The sequence below is a fragment of the Citrus sinensis genome, chromosome 6 (assembly GCF_022201045.2).
Source record: "Citrus sinensis cultivar Valencia sweet orange chromosome 6, DVS_A1.0, whole genome shotgun sequence".
In the NCBI taxonomy this organism is placed as follows: Eukaryota; Viridiplantae; Streptophyta; class Magnoliopsida; order Sapindales; family Rutaceae; genus Citrus; species Citrus sinensis.
The window spans coordinates 13,675,440-13,701,937 of NC_068561.1; the positions used below are offsets into that span (position 1 = coordinate 13,675,440).

General features: G+C 33.3%; 2 protein-coding genes across 2 annotated transcripts in view; both read right to left on the reverse strand.

Moving 5' to 3' along the window:
• Positions 1 to 1,070: 1,070 nt before the first annotated feature.
• On the reverse strand, positions 1,071 to 5,099 carry LOC102607957 (UNC93-like protein 3). The gene is made up of 10 exons (XM_006480724.4): positions 4,520 to 5,099; positions 4,277 to 4,440; positions 3,940 to 4,003; positions 3,726 to 3,839; positions 3,581 to 3,625; positions 3,043 to 3,293; positions 2,830 to 2,920; positions 2,285 to 2,397; positions 2,019 to 2,142; positions 1,071 to 1,471 (listed from the first exon to the last, which is right to left on the reverse strand). Exons 1-10 carry the CDS (start codon positions 4,685 to 4,687, stop codon positions 1,286 to 1,288), a joined length of 1,320 nt encoding a protein of 439 aa, XP_006480787.2. The 5' UTR covers positions 4,688 to 5,099; the 3' UTR covers positions 1,071 to 1,285.
• A 1,203-nt stretch (positions 5,100 to 6,302) lies between these two features.
• LOC102608249 (pentatricopeptide repeat-containing protein At3g53700, chloroplastic) overlaps positions 6,303 to 26,498 on the reverse strand; it is a 28,094-nt gene continuing 7,898 nt past the window's right edge. The window contains exon 2 of the mRNA XM_006480725.4: positions 6,303 to 8,835. Within this exon, the coding sequence (XP_006480788.2) occupies positions 6,657 to 8,835 (2,179 nt within the window). The 3' untranslated portion in view covers positions 6,303 to 6,656. The remainder of the gene's footprint in view (positions 8,836 to 26,498) is intronic.

Sequence of the window (26,498 nt, forward strand, 5' to 3'; positions counted from 1 at the left end):
TAAATTGAGTCAAAATGCCCTTTTTCTTTTTAAAACACATAAAATTAATAAAGTGAAAAAACACATAAAATTACATAAAGTGAAAAACTCAATTAAATAGAATCTAATGAATTTCATAATTTATTACATAAAATATGAAAAAAATCATACTAATACAAAATCAAAATAAAATATAAAGTAATATGCATTACGTTCACCCTAAACTTGTCACAATAATAATACTCAAATTTTAATTTAATAAGTTGCTTATGAAAAGTAACTTTTTATCTGTTTTTAAAAGTTGTTGTCAAAATAAAGAAAATCATGAAATAAGCAGTCTTTACAAAGTCTATCAAATACTATTTGTTACAAAAATTATAAAAAAACCACTTATTGAATTTTAACCTTAATCCCAAATGGAGCTTAATTACATGAGATTATTGCTCAGATTATGACTCATATTACATGAGAATAATGCTAATATATTTATAATTAGATAATTACTATGGCTAGTTTTACATTATTAAATATTATATAGTACTTCCATATCTTAACCTTCTCTAATATTTACTCCACTTACATTTTTTTTTTAAAAAAATTATTTTCATTTAGTTATTTTCCATAATTGAGGAATGAATTAAACATCGTGGGGCTCGAACAACTGAATGGCTCTGCCGCACGATATAAATTTTAAGCTCAATCTCAAATGGAACTTTAATCTCAATGAAATGACGATTTATGATTTGAATTGAAGGGTCACATGTGCAATTAATGTTGTTCCTTTTTTCTTTTTTTAAATGTTATGATTGTAACGGTAGCTGCGATACTAGAAAAATGCCAAATTACTCTTTGAAATGATACCGAAACACAACCGTTACAAAAAGACTCGTGAGTTCCTTTTCTATGTTTTCAGATATTCTTTTCTTTTTTTAATATTCTGTTTTCCTAATTCTGAAAAGGAATTCAGGTGCAGTCCAGCCAGACTTCAGTTGAAACCTCAGGGATATTCGGGGACTTGAATTTGATGCCTACAAAAGGAAGAGATATTCACATTGGTGATTGGAGAAACAGGTTTCAGCTAGCCACTGCAATTTGATGAAAGCATATTTCCCATATGGATGATCAAATCACCATGGATTTTCAAGCTGTAATTTACTTGATGAAAATTTTACAGAAACCAGATTTGTGATTGAACTGATTTTACACGCAGAGCCAGAGATACAACAGCACAGAAAAACAAACAAGGTATCACATGAATTCTCACGGCAACATTGATTTCATAATTTCATATCGGCTTGCTAAATTATCACGATCTGGGGGAGTAGAATGCTTTCTCTACCTGAATGGTAAGAAACAGAATGCCAACCAATGAGACACAGATACCCACAACCATAACAATCAGCATCGCCTGCAATGAGATATATGGACCGATAAAGAAAACAACCGCAATTGAAGCACACTGCCAGACCTTGAGCTGTGCAAATGCTCCTTCCTGTTCCCAGAAGCAATCTCTCTCATAATTTGATATTGAAATCACAATAACAAGAACTTATAGGAGAGATTACAAATTAAATAAAAAGAAAACAATGACCTAATTTAGGCTTCTTTTACTAATCAGCATAAAAAGAATCATGTATAAACTTATCCGTAATCTGTTAAATGAGGACGCCAACCATAGTAGCTAATTGGCTAATTTATAACACAAAAGAAAAGTCTCTCCTCCATCTTGCAAGAATTCTAGACCTATATACAAAGCAACCATCTAATACAGTACGTGGAATTTTCATTTTTTTACATTTTCTTTTCCTTTATGATTGGATATGGAAAAATATGAACCTAATAGAATATGATTTGCCAGGTAAAATAAAATAAGCAAGTTTGATGCAGAATATTGCTGATATGACTAGTTTCATCATTGCCATCGTATCCTTGGGTGTTCCTGAAGATTATGAGGTAGACTGACTGACTAAAAGGAAATTCATATTCATAGTCACCTACCAAACAAGTATTTGTCTTATTAAAGTTGGATTAGCTGTTACCGTATCGTGCTTAAAGAGTATCCCAAGCAAAGCACTAAGCTGTGTATTGAGCACTCCATCACCAATGCCCAACAAAGCTGCCATGATAAGTGGATATAGAGTGCCAAGTACTCCACTAGTTACCCTATAGGAAGACAGTGAATCAAGGAGATGGAAAAATATTAATACATTCAAGCTCACACTACTACAAAACAACCTTCAAGTTCTGAAAACTTCAATGTAACAGGAGTACACAACACAGTGTAACAGGAGTACACAACACTAACCTGTAATTTATCAGAATCCAGAGAAATACAACCACCTGAGCAATAGCTCCACCAGAAACTATAAAAGTGATAGATGGAAGACCAGTGGTAAGTCGACCAGCAGCAAGTGAACACTGAAAAAAGTGGCGAAACCAAGCAGAGACTGAATCCAATTAATGGATATTTATTTGCCAAATTGACTCAAACAGAAATGCAAACAGTACTTCAGCATAAACATTAAATTACTTCCAATATACAGCCAATGGAAGTATGACAATACTCAGCTTTACCGAAAACAGAATCTTGGAACAATTGCTTCGAGCATCAAGGAGCTATATTTTGTGTTTAAAATATATATTCACAGTGAATCAATTGGTTGCAGGTAAAGGTTTGCGATTGCAAGAGCACTCAAGACAGTGTTCTGAAGACACGATGACCAAAACAAGAGCATATAGCACAGCGCAAGGCATAAACAATTGGCAATGAGAAAAAGATTCCTTTGGAACACAAAAATTGCCAAGCTGTTCATTGCATGAAATTGTGAATTTCTGCAGTCTCATACTTACTATTGCATCAAAAGCTCCATAAACTGCCATTGCACCACCTACACCAGAAACACCAAGTGCTGGAGTTACAATCTCCTTTGTAAATTCAGCCCTACAGAAGAAGACATAGTGCGATTATTGGAGAAACTAAATTAGATAATTGAACTATAAAGAATAAAAATGTTAATGAAAAGGCAATACAAAGAACAGATATGAAGTTTAACTGATTATTACCATACAAATGCTTGTTGTAATCCTGAATATGCAAAAAGGGGAATGATCAGTAGCATCCGTACGTCAGCCAGAAGAGTGGTAATTGACTTCAATAAAGACACTAAGTACGAATAGAAATTTACAGAAGCATCTGCTGTTTCCTTTTCTCCTTTATCTTCCTCTTTACGTAAGAAGCACATGAGTATGGTGCCCAATGTGATAACGCCAAGAAACACAATGAACAATAAAGTGGTGCCACTGGTACTTCCACCCTGCAGTATGTAATGGAAAATTAATAGGAAGCAGTTTACAAAGGAAATAAAATAAGTTGCAATGTCAGGCTTAAAAAGTTAATCATCTAGCAAATTATGTGCCAGAATGTCTGTCTAAATTAAACATGTTCCTGAATCAGTCTTGATTGAGAAGGTCAGATCTGTAACAAACATCACAGCCGTACACAATTATGTTCAAATGCTAACATGAATTTCCTCTATGTTAATCAGAATATCATCTTCTTATTGTCCAAAACCAAAAGCTTAACTAGAAGGGCAGCACATGCCTTATCGTCTTTGAGCACCGCAAGTGTGATAAGATTTCCAACAAACTGCCAAAATTGGGAGGAAAATGGTATTCAACATTAAGAACAGCGACGACAAAATAAAAAATCATCAATTAAAGAAAATGCATTTAGACTGAAAGAGCACCTGGTGGCTGGCAAACATTCCCCAAAATTCTCCATTGAAGCTGCCAATCACCGTTCCTTCATGCAACTTGTGATTGCTTGCATGACTGAGTGCAGCGGAAGTGAGATATGTTCCCTAATAGATCATAACAGATTTCTATCACTTTAGTTACTTCATAGAAAATTCCCATTTGAGAATATTATTAAAGAAGAGAATCCAAAAACACCATCCACACCTCTCCAACCCATATTATAGAAGCAGCAAATCCAAGATACAACGATGCCGGCACCATAGTGTACCTTCAGAAAAAATAAATAAATAAATAAAGTTTTAGTGTTTTTTTTTTGGGGGGGACTGGGAAGTAAAAGTGAGTGTTTACTAAACTTATTAGCTGGTGTGGTTTCAAAGTTAAGCAGAAGCACAACAGTTACGAACATTGTCCTAAATAACATTTTAACTACAACAAAATTTAATCAAACGATTAGGATTCATTGCTCGGTAGGGCAGAGGTCAGCTCAGTATTAGATCCAAATTCTAAATTGAAACATAGACGTGAGGTGAGTGCACAGTACCACGAAGGGAACAAATTGGCAGCCACGAATAGCCAATACCCAGTAGTCCCAAGGATCAGAGCGTTCTTCGAACCCAACACTCGAACCACCAATGAAGCAACTAGAGAGAAACACGTGAACGACGTGTACAATATCCCAAGCGAAATCGTTCCCAAGTTCCCCTCCTGCAACAAATAAAAAATCAATTTGTAAGCTCAAAAACTAGAAAGCGTCCAGGGGCAGGGGCAGGGGCAGCTACTCAACGGTATTAACAGTAGTTTCTAAATTCTGAGCAGCCCCATAAGCGAGAAAAATCAAAAGAAACGCGCAGCTGAGGATGTGAACATCACGCGTGTAGTTCTTTGGAGTAAGAACTTGCAAGCTATCAGCAACAAGAGGTGCTTCTTCATCGCGAGAATCTACGGACTCCATTTTTTTTCTTTTTTCCCCCCCTTTTTTTTCGCTTGGAGTTTCGAGATCAATCTGATGGCGAAATCGCTACATAATATATGCGAGAAGCGAGTGAAGGTAGTACAAACGAGTGGGACCAAAAACACGGCGAGTGCCGGCTAGAATCTTGTGAACTACAAGACATGTAAAAGAGTTTGGGTTCAGAAATTAAATAAGTTCATCGGATTTTTAAATGACTGATTATAAATCGGTTCAGCGATAAAATAAGTTCATTGGATTTTTAAATGTTGTTGTTTTTGAATTTTGGAAGGATTATTTGGGAATCAAACGGAGGAGGGAGGGACGCTTTGAAATAATCGAAGCGTGGAAAGTGTTTTTAAGAGTAACAACCGACGGTTAAGAAAACGACGGCACAATGGACGGTCGTTTTTTTAATTTTTTAAATGTAAATATTTATATTAAAATAAATTATGAATTATTGTTTCTTTTGGTAGCCATGATATTTTCTTGAATCTCTTGATTCTGGAATCTGATTTGGCCCTCGTTGAAACCAAGCGCTACGCAATTGATTCCTTTGATATATATATATATTTTTGGTCATTTTCAACGATTTATGGCCGTTCTATGATCATATAATAATAATAATAGTTTAATTTCCAAGTTCGAAGTTATTTTATTTCATTATTTGGTGAAGGCCAACCTGACAATGTTGACCCCATATATATATATATATATATATATATATATATATATATATATATATATTTTTTTTTTTTTTTTATGTATATTTAACCACTATAAAATTTTAATATAATAACAAGAATACCTTTAAAAATATTTTATCCTACAAAATTTTTAAAAATAAAAAATTATAATAACAAGAATACCTTTAAATTTAAGATAACTATAAAAAATTCATGATGTTAATTTTTATAATTATAATTTTTAAATGATAACTTTTGAAATGATTTTTTTTATTAATCAAAGTTGGTTTAGACTATTATTACTTTGGTGATTAATTTAAACAATGAAAATCGATTGATAATTGTAATTGTATGATTGATTAAAAAGAAAAAAAGAAAAATATTTGAGATGAGTATCAAGCGTTTTTTAAGTCAAAAGGATTAAAAATATATATATATATTATCAATAATTAAATGGTACTCACACACCCAGTTTTTCAAGATATTTTATCAACTAATTAAATGGTAGTTATAATTTTTTATTTTCAAAATTTTATAGGATAAATACTTTTTAATTCATTTAAGAATAAAATGATTATTTTATTTAGATTATTGGTGTTAAAGTAATTAATTGATACAAGTTTAAAAATAAAAATAATGTAAAAAATGTTAAAATTTTATGATAATTAAATGTATATATGACAAAATAGAAGTGTTATAAAAATAATTTTCTAAATGAAAAATGTGAATGAATATGAATGAGTGCATATGATGAGGGTATCTCCAATCAAATTATGTGGTTACATTTTTTTTCCCCCATTTTTTGAAGGGTCAAATTAGTACAGACATAAATTTGACTTTTACTGAAATAAAATTTAATTTACAAAGAACATGATGCCTCCCTGATTTCAGGATTTTTTACCTAATCAAGAATGGTGATTTAAAAGCTATGATTCATGGTCAAGCCTGCCAATTATATCAATAAATCTAATAAGCCAAATAGCCGATCTTACATTTCTAGAGATTGGAAAATTGACATCAGTAACAGAAATTGGATACAGAAGTAAATACCGTTCTGAGCTTAAAGCCAGAAATATAAACAACACCAACACTACCACGGTGTGCAGGTCATGCCCCGAGCACCAATTGAGCAAACTCAAAATTTTTTTCATTTCTTTCATTATGTCTGCTCTGCATCAACATCCCGAGAGTTCTCTTTGAGAAAACGTTCAATACCAAACTTCATATAAGCATCGAGGGAGGAAAATATGTGGCTTCTGTCCATTCCACTAGTAAGTCAGTCAACACTAAAAATATTTTGATCTTGACCGGAAAGTTTTTCTGGGCATCCGACTATCCAAGATGTCACCGAAAGTGGCCAATGCATCTTGAAACTTCCGGATTTTGAGAAATCCCCTTACCATTGAAGTTTCTCGGTCTGAGAATTTTGCTTTATCCATGACCATATCAATAAGCTCAACCAAAGTTTCCTCCTTCCCTAAAGAAACAAGTCCTTCAGCCAACATGTAGAATGATGAGAACTCTGGGAGAAATCCTCTCCCTAACATCTCTATCACAAAATCAACGGCTTCTCCAATTGGTCCTCCACCATTACAGAGCCCACGGAAAACATGCTTGTAGGTAAGAGCATCAGGAGGATCAGCCTTCTCCATCATTTCTCGGAAAAGCCTCATAGCTTCGGTTGTTCTTTTTCGTCTAAAGAGAGCTTGAATCACAGGGTTATAAGCTTGTGGAGTCAAAACAATTCCTTTCATCTGAATTGACCTCAAGAGTTTACTTGCAACCTCAACTCTACCAGCCTTACACAGCCCCCCAATTAAGGTTCCATACGTAACAATATCTGGTTCACACCCATTTGAAGTCATATTTTGGACAATATCTGCAGCCCTTTTTATGTCGCCCGCCCGACAGTAGTAGGTAAGAAGGGAATTGTAGGTAAATTTATCAGGTTTTAACCCTTCCATTATCATCTGGTCCATAAGCTGAGCAGCATCTTCCACCCTCCTGCTCTTACAAAGACCATCGATAAGGGTGTTGTAGGTCACAGAATTTCGTGAAATCCCTTGGATTTCCATCTCATCAAAGATCTCCTCTGCTTCTTCAATTCTTTTGAGTTTGCAAAACCCATCAATCAAAGTATTATATGTCACCACATTCCTTGCGCAGCCACTTGATTCCATTTCTTTTAACAGTTTTAGAGCTTCCTCCAGCATCCCTCTAGAACAAAGGCTGTCTATCAACATATTGTAAGTAAATTCATCAGGTTGGCACCCTTTAGTCTTCATCTCCTGAAACAATTCCATTGCTAAATCAAAATTACTAGTCAAGCAGAGACCTTGTATCAGAGAATTGAATGTACAAACATCAGGCAAAATTCCCTTGCTTGTGAGGACACGAGCAAGTTCCGTAGCTTCTTCAACTTGGTTCTCCTTGCACAAGGTGCTAATCAGAGTATTATAAGTAATGGTATTAGGCGAACAATCCCTCAAAATCATCTGATTGAGAATCTCCACAGCCTCCTCAACTTCACCCAATTTACACAATCCAGAAATCAAAGAATTATATGTAAAAACATCAGGATCAAACCCCTCTTGAAGCATCATGTCCATGACCTCCAACGCTTGCTTGACATGTCCCACTTTGCATAAACCATTCACCAAAGTATTGTACGTAAACTGATCAGGATTAAATCCTTCACTCACCATCTCTTGTATAAAACTTAACGCATCCTCAATCCTTCCCTCTTTACAAAACCCATGAACTAAAACATTAACAGTCACATTAGTAACCAGGCATCCGTGCTCCACCATTTGCTCTCTAATCCTCAACGCACCATCCAAGTTACCTTCCTCAATCAACCCTTGCATTAACGTCGTAAACGTTCTCTCATCTGGGGCCAAACCATAGCCAGGCATCTCTTCCATCATCAAAATAGCAGGCCTAATTTGATGAGCCTTACATAAAGCCTTAATCAATATATTAAATGTAGAAACATCAGGCTTAATCCCTCTACTAACCATATCAGCATGAGCAGTTTCAACTAGTTTTAACTTATTCCCATCAACAAGAACATTCAACAAGTGATTATAAAAGTGGGTGTTGGGTTCCAATCCAAAATCGTCCTTCATCAACTGGGTTACTTCTAAAATCTCATTGTACATGTCAAATTTAGCATAACTTTCTACGAAAATCAAGAAAGTACCTGTACGAATTTGACAGCCGGAGAGTTTCATATCTTCTAAAATGCGTCTCATGGAATCAAAAGCGCCGACCTTTCCGAGTTTGGTCAGTAGTTCTTCGTAGAGAGAGGAATTGGGTGCGAAATTGGGCTGCTTAGAGGCCCAAGTGAACAAGCGGAGTGCTGAGGACTCGTCGCGTTGGCGACGGAGAGCGTCGAGGAGTTGAGTTGAAGTGAAATTGGAAGGGAGTTGACGAGAGAAAGTGGAAGATGAAGATGATAGTGAGGTGAGTTGCTGATGGTCATGGTGTTGTGTGGAGGCAAAAGAAATGGTGGTGGGTTTGGAAGATAAAGGGAGGAGGGATTGTCGTGGGAGAGGCCAAGGGTGACTCTTGAGACACGAAGAGAGTGACATTTCAGGGGATTTGACGGAGATTGAACATGAAAATTTGGAAAAGAAAGTTTCTTTCTTTCAGGAATGAGCTAGTGAGCTGCAGCTGGAGTGAAAACAACTGGATTTTCCTTTTTCTTTTTTTCTTTTTTTTTTTTTTCCCTTGAAGGTCGTTTCCGGGCGGTTTTCTGCCAATTGCATAAACCAACCCTGAATCCTTAACTTAGGCGGCTGAGGAGATGCCAACGACGTCGTTAGCAGTGTTTTAAAAGCCTACCAACCAAAACGCTACGTTTGTTTCCAGGGGCGATGGTTTAACTATTTTGGACAGTTTAATCTTCGGGGCCCAATATTTGGGTCCAACTAACCCCTGCATCCACTGTGAGTTATTGGGCCCTTACCCAACCCAATGTTAAACATTTTCTTTCACATCTTCTTGAGGTTCCCCCCGGAGTCACACCCTGTGTCCCTGTCTGAAATTATAGTACGGTAGAATTTTAATAAATTAAAGCTCAATAAATTGATAATCTCGATATAAATAATAATTTTATCGATCCCAAGCTAATATGGTAATTAATAATTTAATAAATTTATTATATAATAAAATTTTAAAAAAATTTTATTTTTCTATAAGACCCAACTAATATAAAAATTAATAACGAATTAATTTAAAAATAAATACGTATGATATGTTTATGATTTTCTTTGTTATAATGACATAATGCTTCACATATTTCATTGGTTATTGTTATATTCTATGTGCTACATTGGTTATTGTTGTATTCTATATGCCATGTTAAGAAAAATAAGAGAGAGATTAGTTAATATGTCACCTCCAAATAGTCTTCTCCGATGAGTTACTGAATAATTGCTATCCAGCCATGCAATTGTTAGCCTATATGGCTATAAATATTGATTTTGATGATAACAAACCACATGTATTTATTAAGTGAAGATTTATGAATTGTGCTTTTATAATAAGAAAATGATGTTATGGAATTAAAGCATTTTGGATTAAAATGAAAGTAATTTCAAAATCTTTGATAGTGTTTAAATTTCGGATTTGGACCTATTTGAAACTATTTAAATGTTTTTGGGTCATTCTATAATTTCACAAAGTTTGGGAGAAATCATAATTTCAGAAAGTTTTGGGATTAACGAAGCATTACTTAGAAGTTCTGAAATTGGACTTATTTGTAAAGTTTCATAACATTTTGGGTCATATTATAGTTTTATAAAGTTTTAGGGTCAAACTGAAAATTTGAGAAATATTTCACTGTAGTAGGTTACTGTAGCAAGCGGCTATCCAGATTTTGAAAACCGGAAATCCGGATACGGGCAGTAAGCGTCCAGAACGAAAACAGCTTATCGGATTCCGTAACCGGCAAGCCAGATAGGCAAAATTCAAATTTTTGCCCTAACGGTAACATAAATTCGGCTTACCGGATTCTATAAACGGTAAACCGGATACGCCTGGAATGTGAGTAACGGCTAGTTTTTGAGCTCAAACTATAAGAACTCAAATCCAACTCATTTTGAAGCTCTCCAACAAGTAAAAATAAAAAGCACACGAGATATCTTGAGCCTTCAAACTTGCAAACTACATACATTGAATCATTCATTGTTCTTCATCTTTGAATATCTACTCATTGAGTGAGTTTCATTGTAACTTTCATTTCTTCATTTCAATTGTAAGAATTTGAGTGTGTGAGACACTTGAGTGAAGAGATTGGGAGATAATTTCTTCGTTGTAAAGGTTTATTGACACCTTGAAGTCAATTGTAATCGGTTGAAGCCTCGAAAAGGCTTGGATAGTGAAATCCTCAAGCTTGGATTGCTTGGAGGCGTGGACGTAGGCGGAGATTACCGAACCACGTAAAAATCCATGTGTTTGTTTCTCTTCTCCCTTACTCTTTAATTATTGTGCCTTTATTAAACTTATTACTTTCAATTTTTATTAAGGCATTAGATTGTTTGTTGTGTGGATTTGCTAGGATAATTTTTAAATTTCCAATTCACCCCCCCTCTTAGGTTGCACACTTATATTTCATTTGGTATCAGAGCAAGGTGCTCTTATTTAGATTTAACAATCTAGAGCTAAAGATCAATGGCAACTCAAAATGATTCCACATTTAGGGAAGGGCAGTCCACTACTAGACCACCTTACTTTGATGGAAACGATTACTCATATTGGAAAACTAGGATGAGAATTTACTTGTAAGCGAAGAGCATTTTATAAAGCTTGGAATGATGAATATTGAATCTTAATTCATGTTTTACTACATGGCTTGATATGTTTGTTATCATATGGATTTATGCTTTATGAATTAGACAACTTGATATGCTTGTAAATTTATGATTTTATGATTTGTTTTTCATGTATTAAATGACTTATTGAAAAATTTTAAGTCTCAAAATGATTTAAAATTAATCAATTTTTAAGGCCGGAAATGAAATAGTGTGTGTAGTACAAGTATAAGAGCTAGTAAATATTCCATTTCCATTCATCCGGAAAAACATTTTTTTTTATTGATCTCTCTCGGGACAAATTTCAGATAACCGGATTCTCAATCCGAAAAATCGAATTAGCTTTGGTTGCTCTCAAGACAATATTCGGACAACCGGATTTGATAAGCTTCATCTCTGCCTCATAACTGGTCTACCGGATCTTCAATCTGGAAAACCGAATTTGGAAGCCAACTCTCTGCCTCACAACCGGTCTACCAGTTAGCAAAACCGGAAAGCCGAATTCGCGTGCATGCTTTCTGGAACAACACCGGATTTCCGGTTCAAGACAATCCGGAAAACCGGATTTTTGGAGGCTCTCGAAACCGGCTAGTCGGTTAAGGAAACCGGCAAGCCGAATTGCCTCTTGCTGCTCTCGGGTCTATATCCGGTTTACCAGATTTCAAATTCGGAAAGCCGATTTCGAATTTCTCCAATTCTGCTGGCTAACCGGCTTGCCGGTTAGAAAATCCAGCAAGCCGGATACGTGACCCTTTTAAGTTGTTCATCCTCTTCCTCATGTATTCGGAAAACCAGTTCTTTATCTCTCTAAAAACCATTCTCATTCTCTCTCTTTTTCACTCCAAAATCCTTCATTTTCTATCCTTTTCACATCAAATTGAATCTAAAAAATCATTCTCCATCTCATTAAGAACTCAAAACCATCCTTGGAATTCATTTTGAACATCTAAATCTTTAGATCCCATTTTTAACCTAGGTTTTGAGCCATTTTTTTCTCTCTCTAGATTTCTCTCTCTCAAGTCGTTTTTGATCCAATTTTCTTCTCCAAATCACTCTCAATCTTCATCATCATCGTTCTCCTTATCCTTTTTAACTCAAAATCAACCAAATCTAAATGTCAAGCTCTCGGTCGGTTTGAAGAAAATGCAAAGAACCGGTTCAACCATCCACACGGCCACGGGAAGCAAGGGGCACCTCCAGTCAATCCACCTTTAAGTCCATTCATTTTCAGAACAAGCAACACTTGATCAAAAGGTTCCAACAAAACTTTCGGACTCGTGAAGTACTCAACACTTTCTTTATTTTACCGGATGTTTTGCATACTCTCCAGATTAGTCATAGAAATCTATTTCAATTGTTGGGAGATGTTGGTTGGATTGATGCATTGTTGATTGAGGAGAATGTGTATCCCGACTTGGTGAAAGTATTTTACTCGAATATGGATTGTTCCGCGGAGAAAGAAAATCGAGTAATCACCACAGTTGGAGGAGTTTGGATTGAATTTGATGATTCGGAGTTGAACTCCATCCTAGGATCTTCCGATGATGGACTGGACATTTTTTCTCTTAGGAAACCTCCTGATATTGATGACTATGTTCATGTTGATGCCGTTCGTAATATTTGTCGGTGTAATGATCTTTCTGTTAAAGACTGTACCATTCATTTCCGTACTCAGTGTCTTTGTCTTCAAACTTATTTTTTATTTCGTACCATCCGGTCCATTGTACTTCTTAGATCAGGACATTTGGATGAGGTTTCTCATATGGATGTGGCCATGATTGACTGTATTCTTAGAGGTCGCCCGGTTGACTTGGGCTATTCAATCATCCGCACCATGTTGAGCATTCCTGCCTTGATTACCCGCTCTCTTCCGTATGGTCACTTTATTACCCGAATTCTTAAATTCTTTGAAGTGCCGATTCTAGAACTATCTTGTAGGCCGTCCAAGGGTATTGGGGATGAGGTTATTGTTGGATTAGGCTTTGAGTGGAAGGATGGCACTTGGGTCAAATACAGCGATAACAAGTTTACCTTTCTAGCCCCAAGTGATGATCGGCCACTTAATGCTGTGATTCCAACTGATCAGCTTCCAGTATTCTCACTCTCTTTTCGAGGGTAGCGTAGACGCCAAGTTTCTTCTACGGTTGCTTCGGCTCCTAGTGCATCTGCATCCGTTTCATCACCTCCACGGCCTCCTATCTCTGGAGATGTTACTCTTCAGCAGCTTATGGATGAGGTGCGGATACTTTCGGTGCGGCAGACTGAGCTTCAGCAGGAGCAGCAGCAGCTCATTCATGGACAACGCCTCCTCTTTGAGCACTTCGGCATTCCATATTCGTTTCCACCTCCGTCACCTCCATCCTCACCACCTGAGTAGTATCTTATGCTTGTACTTGGACACACCTACATTTCATTTACTGCATTGTGTGTTCTTTTATTTTCAACTCTATGGATGGTTATTATGCTTTTTGGTTTATGCATTTGTTTTGGATGATATGGATTTGTTGTGACTATTTATGTTGGATGTTATGGATTTGTTTTGATTGATCATTATGGATTATATGGATTTTCTTATGCTTATGGATATTTTTTTTACTAATGTGCTTGTGTTGCGATTTTGATGATTGATAGGGGGAGCCTTTATTCTTTTTGATAATGAAGGGGGAGAATGATTTAATATGTGTTATGAAAATATGCATGTATTTAGGGGGAACATGTATGCAGGGGGAGTTTTTGTTAAACAATTTTCAAATCATTTTTTTTAACTTGCATTGATTAAGGGGGAGCTTTTTCATAACAAGATTAAAGTTTTTAATGTGTTTTGTCATCATAAAAAATGGGGAGATTGTTAGCCTATATGGCTATAAATATTGATTTTGATGATAACAAACCACATGTATTTATTAAGTAAAGATTTATGAATTGTGCTTTTATAATAAGAAAATGATGTTATGGAATTAAAGCATTTTGGACTAAAATGAAAGTAATTTCAAAATCTTTGATAGTGTTTTAAATTTCGGATTTGGACCTATTTGAAACTATTTAAATATTTTTGGGTCATTCTATAATTTCACAAAGTTTAGGCAAAATCATAATTTTAAAAAGTTTTGGGATTAACGAAGCATTACTTAGAAATTCTGAAATTGGACTTATTTGCAAAGTTTCATAACGTTTTGGGCCATACTACAGTTTTATAAAGTTTTGGGGTCAAACAAAAAATTTGAGAAATATTTCCTTGTAGCAGGTTACTGTAGCAAGCGGCTATCCGGATTCTGAAAACTGAAAATCTGGATACGGGCAGTAAGCATCTAGAACGCAAACGGCTTACCGGATTCCGTAACCGGCAAGCCGGATAGGCAAAATTCAAATTTTTGCCTTAACGGTAACATAAATCCGGCTTATCGGATTCCATAAACGGCAAACCGAATACGCCTGGAACGTGAGTAACAGCTAGTTTTTGAGCTCAAACTATAAGAACTCAAATCCAACTCATTTTGAAGCTCTCCAACAAGCAAAAACAAAAAGCACACGAGATATCTTGAGCCTTCAAACTTGCAAACTACATACATTGAATCATTCATTGTTCTTCATCTTTGAATATCTACTAATTGAGTGAGTTTTATTGTAACTTTCATTTCTTTATTTCAATTGTAAGAATTTGAGTGTGTGAGACACTTGAGTGAAGAGATTAGGAGAAATCATAATTTGGGCGAAATCATAATTTCAAAAAGTTTTGGGATTAACGAAGCATTACTTAGAAATTCTGAAATTGGACTTATTTGTAAAGTTTCATAACGTTTTGGGCCATACTATAATTTTATAAAGTTTTGGGGTCAAATTGAAAATTTGAGAAATATTTCATTGTAGCAGGTTACTGTAGCAAGCGGCTATCCGGATTCTGAAAACTGAAAATCCGGATACGGGCAGTAAGCGTTTAGAACGAAAACGGCTTACCGGATTCCGTAACCGGCAAGCCGGATAGGCAAAATTCAAATTTTTGCCTTAACGGTAACATAAATCCGGCTTACCGGATTCCATAAACGGCAAATCGAATACGCCTGGAACGTGAGTAACAGCTAGTTTTTGAACTCAAACTATAAAAACTCAAATCCAACTCAATTTGAAGCTCTCCAACAAGCAAAAACAAAAAGCACACGAGATATCTTGAGCCTTAAAACTTGCAAACTACATACATTGAATCATTCATTGTTCTTCATCTTTGAATATCTACTCATTGAGTAAGTTTTATTGTAACTTTCATTTCTTTATTTCAATTGTAAGAATTGGAGTGTGTGAGACACTTGAGTGAAGAGATTGGGAGATAATTTGTTCGTTGTAAAGGTTTATTGACACCTCGAAGTCAATTGTAATCGGTTGAAGCCTCGGAAAGGCTTGGATAGTGAAATCCTCAAGCTTGGATTGCTTGGAGGCGTGGACGTAGGCGGGGATTGCCGAACCACGTAAAAATCTGTGTGTTTGTTTCTCTTCTCTCTTACTCTTTAATTATTGTGCCTTTATTAAACTTATTGCTTTCAATTTTTATTAAGGCATTAGATTGTTTGTTGTGTGGATTTGCTAAGATAATTTTTAAATTTCCAATTCACCCCCCCTCTTGGATTGCACACTTATATTTCAGCAATCTAGTGAAAAGAATATCATATGATTGTTTCTTTCAATTAAGATAAAATCAAAATCATATCATATAGTTTGACAGAATCACTGTATTATTTAATTATACTATCATACTTGATAAAAGCTTATATTATGAGCCTGATATTATCTTTAAATATTAAAATATTATTAATTTATCGATATATTAATATTTACTCAATTTATGAGGTTATAATGTATTTATACTTTTCTCGTATCATATCCCGCAAAATCTAAAAAAAGTATCTTAAGAGTAATTGTAGAAATAGCACTAAATTATTTATTAATCACATCAGTTGTCACATAAATTGAAATTCAAGAGTTTAGACTCCGCATAAGAGTTAAGACTTAAATACTGAGACCCTAACATATTACTGGAATGAATTCTTATCGATAGACATATGAGTCAACATAATCTTATCAAATAGACAACTAGAATGTTGAGGAAACGAAGTACATAGAAATCGAAATGCGTAGTTATAATTAATTAACTAGCCATAACTTCGGGAACCAACGAATATGTATTGGAAGGCCGCGGGAGATTAACAAAAGTTCGCTTCCCACACCGTGCTAGAATAAACATAGTACTTTCCTTTTCCAATGCACCAAACATTAAGCAGTTAGCAAACGTTGCATTGAATGTGCATTTGCTTGTATTTACTTGCAAAAGTTTTGCTCTTATCAATAACACCTAGATTGCATTGTGCACATGATACTCATGTCTGTAAATTAGCTGTAACGAATTGGTACGAACTTATGAGCCTTCAGCATTAGAGAAATTTTAGAATATATCAAAAATATCTTGCTGATAACTCTATAAAATGAGAGTTATCCTGACACTATTAGACTTAAATCAAGATTACTTAGAGAGTAAGTGATATTTTTTTAATTGCATTTTAGTTATATTTAGCATGAATATCCATTTTAGTTTATTTTTAATAAATTACGTTGTTTTATAATAATTTGTGTGCTTAGATCGTATGTATAATTGTAGGTGATCGGAAACTCAAATTTCAAGGGAGGAATGCTGCTACAATAGGCTTGCAAAAATAAAGAAAGAACATGGTTATAGAAGAATTGAAACAAGTCTAAAATAGTGCAGGTGCTGAAGCCATTACTATAACATTGTTGCTATAGTAATTCTGGAGCATTGATAAAGAAGATTTCACGCAAAATACTTAGAAGATTGCGATATGGAGTTTCCTAAAATGGAAGATATGCGCCCTAGACTTTTGGTTGCTCTAATTCTAAGATATAGAAGGAGCCACACTCAAAGAAAAGAAGAGAGTCGTCACCCAAGGAGAAAAACTGCAAAGAAACAAAAGAAAAACATAATTCAAGAGAGAGATTGAAGGCTGCACTAGCAAAGAAAACACATAGATCCATTGAAAATCAGTCATTCTTGTTCTTTTCTTGTTTTTATTTATTCACGGGGATGTATTTCGTGGCTAAAACTCTTTTATTTATTTTTCTTTCGCAAATCATGAAATAAATTTGATTGTAGTTGAGTTATGAATGATCTTAATGGGTGTTTGACTGACATATTCATGGTAATCTGTATTTGCTGCAGCAGTTTATCTTAATTGTATTTATTTTCTACATCATGTTGCTTTGCCGCTCGTTGTGGCAGTTGCTGTAATTGAAAATTGAAATAAGGTTATCAATAGCATTAAATACCCACCGCATGATTGATGATTTTCAACATAATTCGTAACCAATAATGATTTTTGTAATGGTAGTATGGCACCCACTAGGGATGACAATAAAATTCGGATTCGGCCCGCATCCGCAAGGATCCGGAAGATCCGGATCCAAAAATTCGGATCCCATGTTAAAAAATGCGGATCCGGATGTAAGAAATTAAAATCTGCACGAATTCGGATTCGGATTGAGATACAAGTGCATCTGGAAAGTCGGATATCCGGATCCGATTAATTTTTATATTAGATTAAAAAATATATATTAACTTACTTAAAAACAAATTTAACCCAACTCTCACATTCACACACACGCTCACAACACTTTACCAGCAGCCACAACCCACAAATCCCTAACACCCAAATCCCCCAAATTCCGTAGGATGTCGTCGTCTGCCTCACGGCCTCGCCTAAGCCTCGTGTCCAAGCCTCGATCTGAGTCGGTTGCTGTCGCTGCGTGCTGCACACCTCGATCTGAGTCAGTTGCTGCCACTACACGCTCGATTTGAGTTAGTTGTTGCCGCTACACGCTCGACCTGAGTTAGTTGCTACCGCGCCTCGCCTCGCTGCGTGCTACACGCCTCGATTAGGTTTTAATTTGAAAAAAGTGTTGAATTTTTAAATTATATTTAAATTATTAAATTTAATTTTTGTTGATCCGGATATTCGGTATATCCGCCTGCAATCCAGACGAATATTACCCACATCTGGATCCGCAAAAAAAAATTCCCGAATACAAATCCAAATCCAAATATAAAAATATCAATCCGGATATACCTGTATCCGAATTTTGCCATCCCCAGTACCCACTGCCCGTGCAATAATACATTGACCATTGATGCAATAAGGTATGGGGCCATGAAACTCATCCAATTCATTCATTCACGTGTCCTGCATTTATTATCTCCACTTCACCTTCTTCAACATTTATTGCCACCATCAAATTCCACAATGTTCGCCCTTGAAAGTTTTTATTATTCATGTTAAAGAGATTGTTCTGCTTGGGCCACTTGGCCCTAGCTAATGCATAATCATCAAATCATTGGCATGGAAAAGTCTTTTGGTACACAGACAATTTTGCATATGTTGATCATTTAATAGAACTTTTATCATTATATCTAACTATTCCTACGATACAATATTTCATTGGATATGAACATATATGTCTTGCCGAGAGTATACATAAAGCTTATATTTATTTTTACTACCGTTCAATAAAATCATGCTATTTATACAATCATCAAAAAAACAATATGTAATTTTTTTAGGAGAAATTTTTATTGAAGTAATTTTGGGATAAGAACATTTCGGTTCAGTAGTTTCCAATGTTATTTTTCAAGTACGGATGTAGCTCGTCCAATTACATCAAATAGGTCCATGATTCCTCCCAAGTTTTGTTTTGTTCTTCTTCTTTTAATATCACATTACCACAATCTCTTAATCAATTCTATAATGGCAAAATTTAAATATTTTGTTTGGATTTAGAATAAATGGAACCTATTTTTGAATGATTAAAAGAAAATTAACCTCACAAATACACATAAGTAAACTCAAACTTTGTGGAAAGAGAATTAATTTACTATTAGGTTATTGGATGGTTCTCTTGACCCTTAATTTTTTAAGAAAAAAAAAGGAGATGAAGGCCCTAACCCCATTTGAGAAGTATCTAAATGCTCTTTACTCTGTAATAGTTTTGGCATAGTCTTACATTCTTAAAATTCATTCAAATGGAGAAGTTAGCGGACTAATTTTAAAAAAAAATAAAGATCTAAAGTTATTAACCGTTTTCTAATTTTCTATTAAGAAATTTTTTGCTGGAATATGGAAACCTATAAGCAATTGCGAATGTATTGACCGCAATTTGCAAAACTCGGTGACTCTGGAATGATCTCTCCGCGTACGCGTGAGTGCGTGTCGGTATAAATATGAAGGACTTATCACATTGCCCACATTGACGACCCACCCCAACAATTAGGTTACATGCCTCTTTCGTCATAAAAGATTATCAATTCTTAATTAATTTGGCTCTTTTCTGCCGTCCAAAAAATCTTAATTTCCCAATGTTAGATTTGAATTGATTGAAGAGTTTGAAACTATTGGCACCTCTTTAATAACTTCTTAAAACTCTTTTCTTAACGCCACCCATTTAATAATTAGAATAAGTTAAACTTTTTGTTTGCACCTATTTTTATTACTTAAATACCCTTGTTTTCATTTTCTTCTTTACTAAAATCCCACATTTTTCGTTGTATAAGTGTGCAATATCATAATATGGTCTTCTTTCTTTTGAATTTTATTTATTAAAAAATTTCATTAAAATTTGAAAATAAACCCACATTATTATCTATAATTTGTCTATCTATATTTTTCACTACTTAAACCCATATGATTTTAAAAAAAAATTATTTTATCAAATTATTATGAGTAATTTTCCTAATGATAAAAAGTGGAGTGGTTATAGAAAATTTATTAACCAGTTAACTAAAACTAAATATTGAAGTAAGTAAACTTGTAGATTTTATAATGAATTATTAGATGTTCTTGGTTTTTGCGAAAAAACATAATCAGCATTAAAGAGATGATTGTTATTCTTTTATATGCTTATAATCATGACTTAAGTAGTAAATATAAAGAAGGGATTTTAAAGGGTGACAATAACTCCACTCTTGATTGAATTTAATTTTTTGATCACGGAATGCAAAAATTTCTTTTTTTTTTTCAAAATACATGGGGTATACTAAGGATAAAATTATGTTCTAATCATGGTATCGTAATCCTCTTTTATTTTCTATGATTCAACCCTTTATTTTCTTTCTTATTTACAATTTATTTATAAGGACAACGATAATTTTATTTTTCCATTCTTCTACCCTTCTTCTCCATATTCTACCCAATTTTCTCTGTTTAATCATTAATCAACCACTAGTGATGAACCTCTTATGATTAAAAAAACAGTATTAATCAACCAATTATAATTAACAACATCCAACTTCTTTGCAACTATTGGTTCGTTCCCTTAATTGCAAGAGCTTGATCATTAACATTTATTTTTACTCCGTACAACATTGATAATGCCAAAATTGACCTTACCTAAATAAGACTATTTTTTTTTTCTTTTAACACCTATAAAAGTATTTAAACATATGTAGCTAATTTTTATGTCGACACATTTATTAACAACACTGTTAGTACCAAAATTGCATTAGCTAAATAAGACTATTTTTTTTTTCCAAACATCCATAAAAATACTTATCAAACATTTAGGCTTTAGCTAATTCCTATGTTGACACATTTATTAGTCTACAAAATGCCTTCGTTTAGAGTAGTTGCGAAAACTATTATGATTTTTTGTTTTAATTTTCTAAATCAAATCCATTTTTCTCCAGTTTTTTTTTTCTCCGGTAGCCATTTGCCCATACTTATGTTTTGCCCCCATCCACCCCTCCCCCCCAAAAAAAAGTCAACAACACAATTCTTCTAATGATCGATTGATTTTTTTTATTTTGCCCCTTAATTTCCTTCTTTTTTTAAATTGCACCATGCTATTTTCTTGCACTGATATTGTTGCTTCTTTTTTTTATTCATTTTCTTTTATTTCTACTTTAACTGCAAAACTACTTTTTTTGGTAAATAATTAATTTGTTGAATTTTTTCTATTGTAAGGAAAAATGTGGCAAGTCAAATAATGAGAGCATGAAAGGATGTGAGCATGAGACCGTGAGAACATTTAAGCATGTAAGCATGAGGGCACGTGAGCATGGGAGCATATGAGTATGTGAGCATGAGATAATGAGAGCATGTAAGCATGACAACAGAAGAGCATGTGAGCATGCTAGTTCAGTAGAAAGTTTAATAAGTCAATTAAACATAACTATATACGAGCATGAGAGTATATGATCATGAGATAATGAAAAACATGTTAGCATGAAAGCATGCAAGCTCAGTAGGAAACTAATAAATCAATTAAGCATGTTACATGAAAGCATGAGACCATGAGAGCACGTGATCATGAGAGCATGTGACCATGGGACCACGAGAGCACGCGAGCATGTACCAGAGCATGAGAGCATACAAGCTCAGTAAAAAGCTTAATAAGTCAATTAAGTACAACTACACTCAGTAGGAAGTTTAATAAGTCAATTAAGTACAGCTACACTCAGTAAGAAGCTTAATAAGTCAATTAAACACAGTTACATAAGAGCATACAAGCTCAGTAAGAAGCTTAATAAGTTAATTAAGCTCAGTTAAATGAAAGCATAAAGTCAAATGAGCAGAACTGTTAGAGAGAATGATTGCAACACAACATTGTGAAAACACTTAATAAGTCAAAAAAGTATGATTGCGGGAGATTGCGGTTGTAGGAGAGCATAATAGCACAAGAGCGCTACCATGGGAAATGAGTTTAACTAAAAAACCCTAGCTGGTGAATCTAATAACTAGGCACCAATAGTTGGAAACATTATCAAAGCCTAGTAAAAGAAATTAGAAGCTCTTGAAGCACAAAGCGAGATAAAAAAGGAGATAGATGTTGGAGATAAGTATTGATATTAGATAAAACTTAATCTAAGAAGGAGATAAATATTGATGTTAGATAAAAGTCTAAGTGATAAAGATGATCAACAAGAGGAATTATCGAGGAATCGAGATATAAATTTTATTATAAATAGAGAATCCATGATGCATAGAGGTATAAGAGTAAATAGTTAGACCAAAAAAAATAAAAAAAAAGAGCTTCATTGTAATTCTTATTTAATAGTGAACATTACTCTTTCTATACCCATAGATATAGCTAAGTGTTAAACCACATAAATTCTCTATGTTTTTTTTTCTTATATCATCACATTATTTAATTCTCTAGTTGATTAGAAATTAGCGTCAACATTTAAAAAAAAAAGCAATGCCCTTAATTGCAAATCACATTTGGGTATTTTGTAATTAAAATTTTTGATAAAATATTAGTTTGCAGAGTATTTTGTAGGGTGAAAATACTCTCATCCAATTTTTAATTATCTAATTATTTATTAATTTGAAATAGTCCAAATTTATTGAAACGTTTTATTATTTTTAATTTCAGTACACAACAAGGGCTGCAATGTTAATAACCAATTTAACGCATCCACCTGCTAAAACTACTGTTCCGTAAAATCTAATGGTGACAACACAAACACCAAAAAAAAAAAAAATTTGGGGGTATTTTACAACAGTTGTAGGGTAGTTAGACCGGTCTACTAATAGTTTAAATACATGTACTTTTACTACAAATTAAATATGAGTATAATTGGAAAATTTATATTTACTGGACATGAGGCCTTCACCCTTATATTTAAGAAAATATAAATGCTTCTAATAATATTAGAGAAAGTATATTTATTATTGCTCATAATTGCAAGAGAAGATTTTTATTAAATGCAGGTTTAGTATAACTTATTTAATGATCATAAGTGATTATGTAATTTCTAAATTTTTTAAAATTTTTTTTGTATTGTCTAGCAGTACTTTGAGAGGAGTTTTGGAGATTAAGTACCTATTTGCTATGATTTATCTAATGGTCATAAATACTTATGTAATTCCACAAGCTCTTTTTAAATTTTTCGCTTATTTAATTATTTTTTTAGTAGAGCTTTTGAAGATTAAATGAGCTATATTGAGCTTGAATTTTAGGTTTTTGAGACTAGATGTTTAATTTTATTTTTAAATTATATATCATATAGTTCAGCCTCTTTTTTAAAATGTTAAAATACCTAAAATGTCATTTACTTATTTGTCAAACATATTTCATTCCTTTCATAACATATTTTTAAAAAAGCTTACCAATTAAAATAATTTTATAATTTCAATAAAAACTCTTGTTGACAACCAAATTTTTTTTCTTTTTTGGTAAAAACTTTATTTATAAAAGCTTTAAATAACCTTATTTGAAAAGTTATACTAAAAAGAGTCCAAATAACCTACTATACCTCTATTAACAACTCAAATTCTGAGCTTTTGAAAGTAGATCTTAAAAAGCATTTTTTAATAGTTAAATTATCTAAAATATTCTTTATTTGTTACACAATATTATTTCATTTATTTCATAATATAATTTTAGAAAAATTATCAATTGAAAATAATTTTTTTATATTTTTTAATAAAAATTCTCTTTGATAACTAAATAATTAAAAAAATTTAATAAAAACTCTAATTTTTAAGAAACTTTGAATTGAAAGGAGAAGCCTTAGGAGGGTGGAAATATCAACTGAAACATGCAAAACATGAGATTTGATGATAATCAAAGTCAAATCATCTATTTAAGCTGGAACAAATTGGATGGCGTAAATAATCAGTGAGGGGAGGTGGGTATAATTAATGAGAATGACTAAAATTAAAAATTTAATTTAATTAACATAGTTGTATTGTCGGCTATTTATGATTGGCTTTTGTAGTTTGTTTGGTAAACACTAGCTGCTTAATTTGAAAGTTAAATTGATTTGATTTTACATTTATATAGTGAAAAATCTATTATATCTTTACTAAATTTGCCAAAATTATTATTTAAAAATTATATTTACTACGTAATAATAACTTTTATTTCATAATTATAATTTTTTTTTATAACAGTTGTGGTTTAAAAGTTACAACACCTCAATCCAAACAGGACCTTGGATATTTGCCCTTTTCACACATTGGCAAAAATTCAGTGCGTAAACAATAAAAGAAAAGAATTTTTTGTTGGGAGTACAGAATGTATGTTTAGTGTTTACCACTTACCTTAACTATTGCATAATATTGGCATCAAGGACCAAAATTAGTACTTAGCCTTAGAACTCTGCAACACATACTTTTAAAATAAAGAAAATTGAGGGCATGTTTGGAATTGCTGTAATTTAAAGAATAATTTGTTTATACTCTGATGAAAAAATAACCAATTATACGATACAACAATTAGGAGTTTGGTTAATTTTATTGTTAAAGGTGCTATAAGCGTCAAAAACACTTTGTATGCATTTAGTTATTAAAATGTTTTGATGTGATATAATGACCATAAGAAACAAAGAATAAATTGCTCACACACATTTTTTTTAAAATTTTTCTAACACTCAAATTTGTACAATATGAAAAAGTAAACCACTAATTGAAAATTCTTTGAACTTTATAATTCATAGGAATATGTTAATGAACATATATATGTTAATGAACATAAAAATATGCATCAACTACAATTATCCTGGTAAATCATATCATAAATTGCTTTTAAAAGAAACCCTACTACCTCTTTAATCATGGAGCTTGGGACAATGTAGCCATTTTTAATGATATTAAAACAAGGTCTGAGGAAATCCATCATACTGTTACCATGCCTCTTCTTATGGGAAACATACGTGTTGAAAAATGGATTGGATGGACTCCTCCTACCTCGCCTTGGTGCAAACTAAACACCGATGGAACTAGGAAGCAATCTGGAGCAGCGAGTGCTCTACTTCGAGACCAGAATGGCAGATGGATTATTGGCTTTGGCATGAATATAGGCATGTGTTCAGTTATAATGGCGGAACTTTGGGGTCTTTATCAAGGACTGTGCATGGCCTGGCAGCAAGGATGTCGTTGGATATCTGTTGAAGTGGATAGCCTTGTGTCACACAACTAGTCTCAAATCCAGTGGCTCACACATATGAATATGCCCCTCTCCTTCAAGCCATAAAGGATCTCATCAAGCAAGGTTGGCACATCACCGTTCGACATGTTTATCGTGAAACAAATCATGCTATTGATTTCTTAGCGAATTATGCTCTCTCTGCTCCCTTGGGCTTTCATATTTTCTATAACCCCCCTCCTAGTTTGGCTTCAATTATCACTCGTGATATGTATGGTGTAGCTTATTCCCGTCTAATTTTATCCTAACCCTTTTAGAGCCCCATTATATATATATAAAAAAAAAAAAAAAGCAACCCTACTACCTGGTGCTAAAATCGAGAAAGGATGATTGTCACTCCAACTCTAAACATACTTCTAATTTATTATTGTTTGTCACAAATGAAAGAGAAAAAGAAAATTAATTAAAAGGCAGGAACTTTTTAAAACACAAGAAGTACGAAAATAAAATTTTAAAAATGATGCCTCTCCGACGAAGCTACGGTGCCCCGGGTGCACGGTACCCTTATTTTTGATAAATTACTTTGCAGTCCCTCTTGTTTGTTGAAAAGTGAAAAAATTAGAAGTTTTGAAATTTTAATATATAAGTCCAAAATATTTCTACTATTTACACTTAAGAGTATATTTCGATTATTTATATTTGAATACTAAACCATAATTGATTATTATGAAATTTTTTAACATTGTCATTTGGTCATATTATTATTGATAAATTAAAATTTAATTATATATTTAAATGATTTATTATTGATTAAATAGATGTTATATTGTTTCTAAAAATTGTTTAATATTATTGATAAATTAATATATTTTATTTTATATTTAAATTATTTATTACAGATTAAATTAATATTATATTATTTTCAAAAGATAAAAAAATATTTTATGTATTAAAATTTGTTTTCAGGTTATTGGCCTTATATTGTCATTAATTTTAGTAGTAAATTAGATCAATTGATCAAAATATAAAATTTAAAAATTATGCAAAATTATTTGTCAAATTTTTAACTATTTTTCTTTTTTGAAACACAACGGGGATGTCAATGTTAAGAACCAAAGAGAATACATCCATGCCATTGAAACAAATTTTGCATTAAATCTAATGGGCAACTCATATATGGACAAAATGTGGGATACCATGCACTAGGTGCACGGTAGCTGGACCTCTACTTTTGTCTCTCATCCCGTAATTTCTATCATATACTTTTCACCGAAAAATATTAGCTCAAAATAACAGCGAGAGTGGCACCGTGCTGCCACATGTATAAATAATGCAGCAGATTATATAGAAATTATAAATTTTAACACTGCTAATAGCCTAATAACAAATCAATTT

Coding starts and splice junctions, on each gene's coding strand:
- LOC102607957 (XM_006480724.4), bottom strand. CDS start 4,687: ATGGAGTCCGTAGATTCTCGCGATGAAGAAGCACCTCTTGTTGCTGAT. Junction 4,004..4,276: donor GCCAATTTGTTCCCTTCGTG/GTACTGTGCACT, acceptor TTTTTTCTGAAG/GTACACTATGGTGCCGGCAT. Junction 1,472..2,018: donor TACTCTTTAAGCACGATACG/GTAACAGCTAAT, acceptor TTCTGGGAACAG/GAAGGAGCATTTGCACAGCT.